A 12,871-nucleotide genomic window follows, 5' to 3' on the forward strand; every position below is an offset into this window, starting at 1 on the left:
GATATAATAAAATATGTACAAAAATGTGAGGGGTGTACTCACTTTTGTGAGATACTGTATACAGTATACTGTATATATTTTTTAGCATTGGCCTACAGAATAAAATGCATTTGAGCAGCATTGGATCGCTTTTACTGCTGTTACAAGGAACGTAAACATTCCTTGTGACAGCAATAGGCAGTGACAGGTACACTTTATGGAGATATCTGGGGTCTGTTAGACCCCAGATGTCTCCTCTGCCCTTAAAAGCATTTGATCACACCAAGATCGGTGTGATTAGATGCTTTCACAATTTAAAAATGGCACTGTTTACATCCAGGGAAACCAGAAGTGACAAAGTAGTCATTGTCTCTTGTTTCCTATACCATAGAGCTAATCAGGGACCTTCCAGTCCTCCTTCCAGTCCTCGTTCCGCTCTATGGTAAGCCAGCTTCATTCCGGGCTCGCTGGTGGGACGGTAGAGCCCGGAGAGGCACCGGTGGCCGTTGGGACCAATCCCACTGCCTGTAAAAGCTATCCAGTGGCTAATTAGTCACTAGGATGGCTTCTACAAAAAAGCCGATCGCCTTCTGAAAAAAACAATTCTGGGATGATGCCTGTAGCTGCAGGCATCATCCTAGTATACCACTTGAAGCTGCTGACATATATGTACATTAGGCAGTCTTCAAGTGGTTAAGCCACCTAAACGTCTAGAGAAGGAGTCTCCAATCTTTCTAAACAAAGGACCAGTTTACTGCCCTTCAGAATTAGGGGGGCTGGATTGTGGCAAATGGTATTAGAAAATGCCCTGGCATTAGTGGGAGTAGACAATGTATTAGGCTTGGTGGTCAGTGAGAGTAAATAAATGACAGAGCAACCAGTGCCCCATCATTGGTATTAGTAGGAGGAATAGAGCCCAACATTAGTATTAGTGGGATGAATAGTGCCCCATCATTCGTATAAGTGGAAGCAATAGTGCCCCATCTTTCCTATTAGTGGGAGGAATAGTGCCCCATTGTTGGTGCCAGTGGGAGGAAGAGTGCTCTATTGTTTAGATCGATGGAAGGAATTATGCCCCACTGTTGGTATTAGTCAAATTAATAATGTTCCATCACTGGTGTCAATGGAAGGAATAGTGCCTCATTGTTGGTGTCAGTGGGAGGGGCAGTGCCCCACTCTTGGTGTCTTTGGAAGGAATGTTGCCTCATCATTGGTGTCAGTGGGAGGAATAGCATCCCAAGGGCCGGATAAAGGCAAGAAAAGAGTCAAAGTTTGGAGACCACTGTTCTAGAGCTACACACAAAGTGTGTATTTAATGTAAGAATCAGTAAGATTTATAGCCCATGGCAACCAATCAGAGATCCATTTTCAGTAGCACAGCAGGGGACTTGGGCAACCAACACACTTATAAACAAGAGCAATGTCTTTTTATCGATCATGATCCTGTGAAAATGATGTGCTAATTTGTGTCCATGCAAACCCAGTTTGATTTTTTTTTTGTGTTATATTAACAATTTATGCTAACAGATAAAAAAAAAAAATGTGTGTGTGTGCATAGCAAAAGACAAATTCCTCAGTCATGCGACTCTTGCAGCACTTGTAATATTAATAACCTGATATGTATTTGTCTGATCCCCATACCTGTTTGGCTTCTTCAGGAATGATGTGTAAAGACTCTTCTCTGGTCAGGTTCACCAGCTTTAACCCAACCAGGACAAACTTCTGCGTGTTGACTTTACGTAGTATCTTCCCCAGTTTGCTGCTCCAGGAGCCAGGCTTTAGAATGAGGACTGTATAGAGTAAAGGAGGACCTAAGGGAAACCATGTAAAATAATTATATGTACTTTATATTTAAAAAGCACATGGATACTTACTTAAAAGGAGAAGTATAGACAAAGCTTTTTTGGCTATACTTCTATGGATCACAGGATTGCAGTTCGTTCTGCACTTCTGTGACCCCTTTTCAACCATCGGCTGATGTCACAGAGTCAGTGCAGAACCCTAAATGGGCACCTGGCTCAGCCTCTCAGCGATCTGCCAAGAGTCTGAACCAGCCCCTCCCGCTCCGTCCACAGCCCAGTGTTTCAGTGACCGTCAAGGCTCTCTGCTCAGAGCGGAGGGGGGGGGGAACTGAGCGATCGGCGGTGTTCGATCACTCAGTTCTCACTACAAAGCTAGCAGGGGACAGATGCAGCATCGGATTGATGCTGCATCTACCTAGGTGAGAATAATGTTTGTTTTAAAAAAAAAAAAAAAGCGATACTTCTCTTTATAAGGCGAAATTTAAGATCTGTTGAGAACCAAGAAACCCTCCTTGTAAGCTATACTTTATAAGGATTTTAGCAAACTAATTGACCTGGACTTGTGAAACTTATTTAAGTCTCACGATGTCCTTCCTCAAACTAACTACTGAAAAGAGGCTGCCTTCATTATCACAGGCAGAGCAATTTCAGTATTATAATATTCAAATGCAATGTCAGCATCCCTTAAGGTGTACAAGAGTCAAAGAAAAAAAAACAAAAAACTCCTGTTGTAGGGTAAGCCTGTAATCTCGAGCTCTCTGCGTACTTTAGTGAAAAACAGTAATGCCGCGTACACACGAGCTTAATATCCGTTGGAAAAATCTTTGATGGTTTTTCCGACGGAATTCCGCTCAATCTTGGCTTGCATACACACAGTCACACAAAAGTTCTCTGAACTTTCGACCGTCAAGAACGCGGTGACGTACAACACTACGACGAGCCGAGAAAATTAAGTTCAATGCCGAGCATGCGTCGAATTGTTTCCAAGCATGCGTGATTTTTTGCGCGTCCGAATTGCATACAGACGAACGCATTTTCGGATAGGAACTTTTTGTGACCGAAAAAGAGAACCTGCTCTCAATCTTTTGCTGGCTGGAATTCTGCCAGCAAAAGTCAGATGGAGCATACACACAGTTGCAATTTCCGACCATAAGCTCTCATCGGACATTTGCTGGCGGAATTTCCGCTCGTGTGTACAGGGCATAACAGTGACCCAGGCTGCCATTTTGCAACTTAGCAACATTTTTGTGAAGGCTACAGCTTGGTCTTACAAAGGAAAAATGCTTGCTTTCAATGTCTGTACAGTTCATGCAACCCCATAAGTTGAATGGGCTGCCTGCACGCAACATCATGCGGCTCAAGCCGCACAAACATGAGGCCCTTTAATGGACTATGGGGGCTGATGAATGAGGTATAAAGATTAAAAAATACATCAAATAAATAATACATTATAGCAAATAATATTATTTGATTACATTTATATGTTAAGTTTATTGCACTTGATGAGTATTTGTAGCACAAATAATAAAAGATATCCGACTTTACCTGACAGCATGTAAGTAAATATGGACTCGGTCTGTCCTCTCCAATCTTCTGCACCTGTCAGAAGAACAACAGATGCTGTTTCTGCAGTACAAGCATTTCATATATCATTCATACTCGTATGTCTCATTCTGGAGTGTATGAAAACTCATTCCAAATGCATGGAAACAAGACAGAGAAGATTGCTTAGTGCGCTGGTTTCCCAAGGTTAATATCACTATTGTAACAGAATCTAAGAGACGAAATATAAAATGTATCAGATCGCCAGAGAACAAATATGATCAGTGTAGTAGCCTCGTGGAGGAAAACAGAGACAATGTGTAATCATATAAATGTAAAGAATCATGCACAATATAGTGTCATAATCATGGAAGAGAATGGAGGCCTAGTTTTGATTTAGTAAAGAAGTGCAGCAAGATCGCTTTCAAAATGACTTTTTACTTTGCAAAGTAAACTTTCACATTTCTTAGTGAGTCAAGTGAAACAAAGTACACAAATAGGATTTTTGTGTTCATCATAAAATCATTTTTTTTGGAGTCCTTTGAGGGCAGAGAAACTTGAAAACGTTTGAGGTTATACTGCCCACTACAGGAGGATTGGACATTTATAAACAAAAAAACAGTAGGTCATACCAAGAAAACCCCACCTACTACCAGTATTGCCTCAGAGTATGAGATCATAAGCACAGAGGGATGGGATCTGTGTCCCTCAACAGATTCCAAAAATATGGAATTTACATTGAGAACAAAAATCTTATTTTCTTTTCTCATCCATTGAAAGACCCAAAAAGTCTTGAACCTTCAAGACATCCAAAAATAGTCCAACAGAGCATCATAGCAAAACAGCAAACCAACGCTAACAGGCTCAACAAATAAAACAACAGAACTGGGGCCTGCCTGCAACTCAAAAAAACACCTGAAATACCTAATGTACAAAGCTAGCTTCAGGGGAGGTTGAAACAACCACACAGTAGAACTTAAGAGAACGTGTGAACAGAAGAGGTGGCAGTCTTGCAAAATTGAGAAGAGAGAGGTGGAAAGAAAATCCAGCACACTCTTTTATAGTCCAACCAGAATGACAAAAAGGAAATCAGTCTTTCTGAAAGAAGCAGAGGCTGGGAAAAAAATTCCCACAGTCTAAACCACCTCCAGATAATGGAGGGAAAAATATTTTTGGTGAACTGGAGCTGGACAGAAAGATGGAAAAACAGTGTTCTGGTTGTAGTGAAAGGCAGGAACCTTAAGCAAGAGGGAAGTCCTGGGCCTTAATACAATCTTATCTTTATGCAAAACCAAAAATGGATAAGGCCTCCAGTTCAGACACAGGCTGGCTAGCTGGCTGCACTGGGGACACAGGCTGGCTAGCTGGCTGCACTGGGGACACAGGCTGGCTGGCTGCACTGGGGACACAGGCTGGCTAGCTGGCTGCACTGGGGAAACAGGCAGGCTGGCTGCACTGGGGACACAGGCTGGCTGGCTGCACTGGGGAAACAGGCAGGCTGGCTGCACTGGGGAAACAGGCAGGCTGGCTGCACTGGGGACACAGGCTGCATCTGACGGGCACTGGTGAGGCTGCATTGATCTTTTGTATCATGTCCCCAGTCTCTGACCATCTCCTGTACCATGTCCCCAGTCTCTGACCATCTCCTGTACCATGTCCCCAGTCTCTGACCATCTCCTGTACCATGTCCCCAGTCTTTGACCATTTCCTGTACCATGTCCCCAGTCTCTGACCATCTCCTGTACCATGTCCCCAGTCTCTGACCATCTCCTGCACCATGTCCCCAGTCTCTGACCATCTCCTGCACCATGTCCCCAGTCTCTGACCATCTCCTGCACCATGTCCCCAGTCTCTGACCATCTCCTGCACCATGTCCCCAGTCTCTGACCATCTCCCGTACCATGCCCCCAGTCTCTGATCATCTCCTATATAAAAATATTTTTAAAAAAATACGTTTCGGTATCAGTCATTTTCGGTATCGGTTTTCGGCCTAGTGTATTTTTAATTTTTGGTTTTCGGCACCAAAAAACCCATTCAGTACACCCCTAGCAAAGACAATTAAAGCTTTGGGAACCAATAAGGGATGGATAACAGGTTGAAGTAAAACCCCTGAAATCATTCTGTCACAGGAACTGGGGCAATGACACCTTGATCCAAGAGACCGAGAGTACTCATTGGAGATTTGCTAATCCGTGTGGTGACACAGGAAGGCTAGCGATAAGAAACGAGGGAGCAGAGAGTGAAACTCCAGCTTGTAGCCCTGGGATACCACCTCCTTCACCCAAGGGTCTGAAATGCAAGCTTTTCCAGCACCTGCAAACAAACTTCCCACCACTGTTGAAAGTGAGGGCACGCTTTCATGCAGAGAAAGGCTTATCTAAGGATTTGGCAGACTTTAAGTGCCAGATTCTGTGGATGGACTGGGAGCAACGCTTTTTGGGTCTCAATGAGGAGAATGCTGCCCCTTGAAGGTCATGTGGATCAGATCTATTTACACAAGGGTCCTGCAGTCCAGCACTTGAGTCAAAATGCCCTACGCATATATACCAACATTAGTTTAATGCTACAGCCACAGCCATTCAATATACAAGAGATCAACTGCTGCCGTGGTTAGGATCTCTTCTTGTAGGATCCTTTCACACAGGCTTTCTGTTTAGATGGGCATGTCAGTTTTTCAGGCCTACATGATCTCAAGCTCCATGTAAGTCTATGGGCAGGCAGATGTAAATGATATGCGTCCATTTACATCTGCAGCTTTTAGTCTGCCCAGGTTTGTCCAGAAAGAAAACCATTAAAAAAGGACTGTGTCCTTTTCTGTTTTTCCAGACCTAAACATTACAAACTGGAGGTAGACTGATGCAAATAGGAGTCCAGAAAGGTACGCTGTCTAAATGCAGAAAAAAAACTGAACATGCACAAACGTGACATTTTTCCCGTTCCGCTCCGATTCTGCAGGGGATCTGTTCACAGTCCCTTCTAGGCTACTGCTAGGTTTTTATTAATTACAGCAGAGCTGAAGCACAGACGTCCATTCTCCTGGGAAACTAACAAAAAACAGAGGCATGCTGGTAGGGTTATCCAGTGGCTAAAGAAGAAGCGACATGCTTTGAAACGTGTCCCTATCTCCCAGCGGTGTCAGGCATCCTCTCTAGCCAGGCTACGACTTCCATTCCTGGTTGGGTTGTCTTCCTGCAGCAGTGGCTCCCTCCTGCCTGTGCTCTTCTCCCCCTGCTCACAGCTGAAGCAGGGGATTCCACATTGGCTCCGGGCTCCAGAGGCAGCAGCTTTGACGTTTACCGCTTTGCACAAGCTCCCTCTTTGTGAGTGTGTTTTAATCATTAATAAATTGTTCACCTTGTTTACTACACTATGGAGGCTGCGCTTGTCTTTTCCATTTTGTTTTCACCATTATCCTGGGCTAGCCTACAATTTTTTTGCGTGCCAGTGCCCAATATTCCTGTAGGTGGCAATATAACCTGACGATTTAGTAATTCCTTTGTCTCCTAATGGTCGAGAAAGAAATTCACTTGGAAATGAATACCAAATCATATACAAACAAATGTGAAAAAAAAGGATTTTTGCTTGCACATGATTGGATAATGGAAGTCAGCACAATTTTACCTTTACCAAACAGGCTGCTGATAAGATAAATAGTGACTCTGCTTTAAACCGGTATATAATTATTTACAATGACCCTGTATTGACAAGAGCACTTTAAGGAAAAAGGAGAAACTGTGTAGTAGTAGAATCTCTGTGAAGAATGGAGGATCTGTGTAGCAACACAATCATGGAGGAGATTGGAAACACTGTAGTACCATAATCACAATGGAGACTAAATACACTGTAAAAACTAGGGTTGCACCGATACTGATACTAGTATCAGTATCTGTGCCAATATTGAGCATTTTCACGAGTACTGCTCCAATGTTTAATCCGATACCTCCCTTTCCTGTTGTACCGGGCCAGTCTCCTCAGCACAGCAGGGGGGGCTGGCAGCCTCACAGATGATGGGTACAGCGGTGGAGGCATTTATAAGCACCAATCTCCCTGTACAGCTAAAGCAGCTGACAGCCGCTTCTCCTCCTCTCCCTCCGTCGGCTGTCAGCTTCTTGAAAGCTATACAGGGAGATTGGTGCTTATAACTGCCCCCACCACTGCACCGAACAGCCCCGACTGTCCCCCCGTGTCTTCCCGGTGTCCTCCTCTGGGTTCTCCTCCAGCTCTCCGGGTCCTCCGTGTGCTCCACCGGTCTCCCCTCGTCCCGGATCTGTCAGGACGGAGAGCGGAGGAAGGAGCCGGTAAATATGTAATTTATTGGCTCCTTCCTATTCTATTCTGAATAAACAGAGTCAGTGATCACTGACTGTCTATTCATAACTGAGCATTGTAAACTGTGTTTACGATGCTTCAGTTTATGAATACAGAGGAGTCTCTGTCTACTGTCCATTCATCTTCAGTGCAGCTGAGGCTGCAGAGAAAGGGAATGGAGAATCTCTGTCCTCAGTCCCTCTCCCTTTCTCAAAAAGATGTCAGGGGTCTGACCCCTGATATCTCACCAAAGCCCCCCCCCCCCCACAGGGCTGATAGAAAAAAAGAAAGAATTGTAATAAATAAATAGCTAAAGGTTAAACTGTAAAAATAATAAAAAAGAAAAAAAAAAAAACAATGACACCATCTACTCCCCCCACCCCAAAAGAAAAAGTATTGTAAAAAAAAAAAAAACGACATTAAAAAAAAAAGTATCGTAATCAGTATTGGCGTATCGGTACTTGTACTCAGTCTTAAAAAAGTGGTATCGGTGCAACCCTAGTAAAAACCTTTCAATTCAATACAAAATTCATATGGTAAGATCTGTAGACTTACCTCTTGCTTTGTAATAGATTCCAGGTGGTACAGTGTATTTCAGAAGCGGTCGACTTTGGGCATCTGAGGGATAATTTATTACTTATAAGTTGATGGCAGCTACAGAAATATTTATAGGAAGAGTCACAGCTGAGAAGAAACAAGGAGAATAGCTAATAGACATCAGCAATGTTCTTTTTTTATCATCGTCTTATAGGGCTTTTGTGTTAAAGAGTCTACTAAAACAACATTAGATGGAAGACAGTACCTCTAATGTAGCACTATTGGAGTAACATACATCTCTGTTTTGAGCAGTGCTAAAAACAAAGAACAAAAACCAGCAGCCGCTTACTTGTATAAGTCATTCAGTCCCAAAGGGCCCCCGTACAATTATCCATCATGTTACAGTATTTCATCATTTAACATGCATTTCCTTAAAGCGGTATTAAACCCAAATGCAATAATTTATTATACTGCAACTTACAAATCCTTAGATGTGATGGCTGCAATTGTTTTCTTTTTTTAGGCTTTCTTTCCTTTACCCTCACTTGGTGATCTGGCCAGTAAGTCTGTTGTTTTTCAACAGAACAAACTGTCCTCCAGATGTTGCAGTTAGAGGGTTGAGACAAACAATCTACCACTGACAGGGGTGCTTAAAATGATCAGTTTTGATTGATTTATGTAAAACTTTTATCCCAAAAAGGAAAAAAATGTTTACTGTAACTGATTATAAAGTATTAGCTGGAGTTTAGCTTTAATTTGTTAGTGTATCTACATTTGCTAGTACATCTATAACAACCAACCCCCCTCACCACCCAGACTGACAATGCTGCTGTCCAACGATGCCCCTGTGCTCCATCATCCAGAGTAGGGGAACTCTAATATAGGAGGTGTGTTACTAGCCAGATTACCAGGTGAAAACAAAGAAAAAAAGCCTAAAAAGAGAACTGAAGCAGACATCACATCTAAGAACTAAAAAGCTGCAATATGTTATATTTTTGGTTTTAGGTTTAACCAGTTGCCGACAGACCTATAGCAGTTTTACTGCGCAGGATCACATATATGTATAGATATGTGATCCTGCACTTCCTAGTATCGGGTGAGAGTGCGCACTGCCGGTGGCTCGCTCCCGCTGTAATTCTATGCAGCAGGAACTGCTCATTCAGTACACAGGCAAACAACGATCTGCCTATGTAAACAAGGCAGATCACCGTTCTGTCAGTACGGAAGACATTAAACCTGTGTTCCTGCAAAGCAGGGACACGGATTTATGCCTTTCTCTAGTCAAAGCACCTCCCCCACAGTAGTAAAACACCAGCTAGGCACACGGTTAACCCTTTGATCGCCCCTGATGTTAACCCCTTGCCAGCCAGTGTCATTAGTAAAGTGACAGTGCATATTTTTAGCACTGATCAATGAAATAATGTCACTGGTCCCCAAAAAAGTGACCAGAGTGTCAGCTAGTATCCAATTTGCCTGCCGCAATATCCCAGTCCTGCTATAAGTCTACACAGCAGGAACTGATCGTTCAGTACACAGGCAAACAACGATCTGCCTATGTAAACAAGGCAGATCACCGTTCTGTCAGTACGGAAGACATTAAACCTGTGTTCCTGCAAAGCAGGGACACGGATTTATGCCTTTCTCTAGTCAAAGCACCTCCCCCACAGTAGTAAAACACCAGCTAGGCACATGGTTAACCCTTTGATCGCCCCTGATGTTAACCCCTTGCCAGCCAGTGTCATTAGTACAGTGACAGTGCATATTTTTAGCACTGATCACTGCAATAATGTCACTGGTCCCCAAAAAAGTGTTCAGAGTGTCAGGTAGTATCCAATTTGCCTGCCGCAATATCCCAGTCCTGCTATAAGTCACTGATCGCCGCCCAATACTAGTAGAAAATTTAAATAAATAAAAAATCTATCCCAAAGGTTGTAGATGCTATAACTTTTGCGCCAAACCAATCAATATACACTTATTAGGATTTTCTTTTTTACGAAAAATATGTAGCAGAATACACATTGGTCTTAATTGTTGAAGAAATTCGATTTTCTTACATTTTTTTTTCATTGGATATGTTTTATAGCAGAAAGTAAAAAAATATTTTTTTTTTTTTTGAAATTGTCGGGTTTTTTTTGTTGGTAGTGCAAAAAATAAAAATTGCAGAGGTGATCAAATACCACCAAAAGAAAGCTCTATTTGTGGGAAAAAAAGGACAAAGAATTGTATTTGGGTACAGCGTCCCATGACCACGCAATTGTCAGTGCCGTATCGCAAAAAATGGCCTGGTCATGAAGGGGGGGGTAAACCTTCTGGAGCTGAAGTGGTTAATACTGCTTTAACCACTTGCCGACCAGGCCATAACTGAAAGAAGGCTACAGCGCGGTCGGCTTATTCTGGGTGGACGTCCGTGGGAAGTCATTCCAGAATGTTGCTCCCGCGTGCCCCCTGGGGCGCGCACCCGGGTACATCCGTGACCCGGCGCATCACGGATCACGGTAAATAGCCGTTGCTCGCGGCCGTTTACCACGTGATCGTTCCGTCAAATGACGCCGGTTCCTCCCTCCCCTCTGTGTACCGATCGGTACAGTGCGAGGGGAGAGGGGGAGAGGGGGAGAGATGGCAGCAGCGCTGTGGGCTGGATGTTTAGTGCAACACTGTGCAATACTCTGCAACACTGCAAAACTCTGCCAATACTCGCCAATACTCTGCCAATACTTGCCAATTCTCGCCAATACTCTGCCAATACTCGCCAATACTCTGCAATAAATTTTAACAGAAACAAAGAATTTTTTTTTTTTTTTTTTTTTATCGAATTATCAGTCTTTTTTGATTTATAGCGCAAAAAATAAAAAACCCAGCGGTGATTAAATACTACCAAAAGAAAGCTCTATTTGTGTGAAAAAAAGGACAAAAATTTCAAATGGGTACAGTGTTGCATGACTGAGTAATTGTCATTCAAAATGTGAGAGCACCGAAAGCTGAAAATTGGTCTGGTTAGGAAGGGGGTTTAAGTGCCCAGTTGTCAAGTGGTTAAGGTAGCACCATCATTTAGAATGGGCCATCAACACAGCAAAAACTGTACCTACACCTTTTTGTTCACATAGCATGTATGTTGTGGTGCACTGTAAAGTGAGCTCCTCCCTCTCTGCAAAGGAATAAACATGAACGCTCAGCTGAACCAAGCCTTTGTGTTTATGGATGGACTGACTGAGTCACATGCCAGAGGGCGGACAGATTGTATCTGCAGATCTGACTCCTAATTTTTGCCGCTAGCCTTAATCATAGCTATGTTTCCTATACTGTGAGCCAAGATCTATCCTACGCACTCCCTAGTAAGCTAGTGCACCACATTGGTTCTCTGAGTACAGCACTTTATCTTTTTCTGAAAGGATAATTTGACTTTAAATAAATGCACATTTTTTTTTCCAGCTAAAAAAATGTGCATTATTATTTTTTGTAGCAGGAGCCTGGAAAGCATTGCATTAGCGATCAGCAGATCACAGGTGCCATGCAGGTCTGCTGCAGATCTTTCTGTGTGCCGTACATTCCGCAGGGGTAAGCTGCTACTCTCTGACAGGAAGGCTCAATAAACTACCACAGCGCTCCACAGCACCATGGTAGTGCATTGAGAACTACAACCCGACAGCCGCAAAGAATGTCAGGGCTTGTAGTTCATTCACACACAGAGCTGTGTGAATGAACGACGCAGCCATGTGGGCGGAGCATGGCCACGCTGTTTTCAAATGGTGAAAGCAAGTATGGGGAACTTCTCCCTGTACTACTGCCACAGGGAGGGGGGGCAGCTGCAGCATTGGGAGCATGTTACATGTTCCACCCTAAAATTGGGTGAAACGCGTAACATGTTCCCAAAGGTGAATTTATCCTTTACATAGGAACTTTCTGGATCGTCAATCGTATTTAGCCTAGGTTCACACTGACAGTGGGAAAGAAATCGTGTGAGTTCAGCTGAACTCGCACAATTTCATACAAGCATGTCAGTCCCGACTTTGGGGGGGCCATTTCAGAGACATCTGTGCGGGTTTCTGCACAATGGTCTATAGAAATTGCTCCCCAAACTCGCCAAAAGTAGGTCAGAAACTACTTTTGGGAATCGGTGTGGTGCCGCAATGTCGGTGGCGCAACGTTTCGGACGGTGCCATTGCCGTCAAAAAACGCCAATTTGGCATACAATTTGACACGTCAAATCGCATGTCAAATTTCTGCAATGTGAACCTAGGCTCTATGTTTCAGTGTTGGTTACATAATTAAATGCTAAATTTGATTGCTTGTTATAGAAAACACTGTGGGGTTGATTTACGAATACTGGAGAGTGCAAAATCTGCTGCAGCTCTGCATGGTAGCCAATTTAAACCAAACTTAAACCAGTCCTGAAAACTGCAGCTAAAATCTGAAAGGCTGATTCTGATTGGTGATTACTGATACATAAGGCCTAAAAATAGGAAGCAGACAAGTAGTCTGGGTGAAGCAACAAAAGACTCTGTTTGCCAATCCTTAGCCCAGAAAAAGTATGTAAAGTGGGGAGGGAAAGTATTCAGACCCCCTTAAATTTTTCACTCTTTGTTATATTGCAGCCATTTGCTGAAATCATTTAAGTTCATTTTTTTTCCTCATTAATGTACACACAACACCCCATATTGACAGAAAAACACAGAATTGTTGACATTTTTGCAGATTTAAAAAAA

At 43.1% G+C, this 12,871-nt stretch overlaps 1 protein-coding gene across 1 annotated transcript in view; it reads right to left on the reverse strand.

Annotated features, from left to right (window-relative positions):
• LOC141148803 (dynein axonemal assembly factor 8-like) overlaps positions 1 to 12,871 on the reverse strand; it is a 218,919-nt gene that overhangs the window by 105,967 nt on the left and 100,081 nt on the right. Inside the window, exons 22-24 of the mRNA XM_073636564.1 lie at positions 8,187 to 8,249; positions 3,327 to 3,380; positions 1,621 to 1,790 (exon numbers count right to left, since the gene is read on the reverse strand). Coding sequence (XP_073492665.1) covers positions 1,621 to 1,790; positions 3,327 to 3,380; positions 8,187 to 8,249 — 287 coding nt within the window. The remainder of the gene's footprint in view (positions 1 to 1,620; positions 1,791 to 3,326; positions 3,381 to 8,186; positions 8,250 to 12,871) is intronic.

The sequence above is a fragment of the Aquarana catesbeiana genome, linkage group LG06 (genome assembly GCF_042186555.1).
Source record: "Aquarana catesbeiana isolate 2022-GZ linkage group LG06, ASM4218655v1, whole genome shotgun sequence".
NCBI lineage: Eukaryota > Metazoa > Chordata > Amphibia > Anura > Ranidae > Aquarana > Aquarana catesbeiana.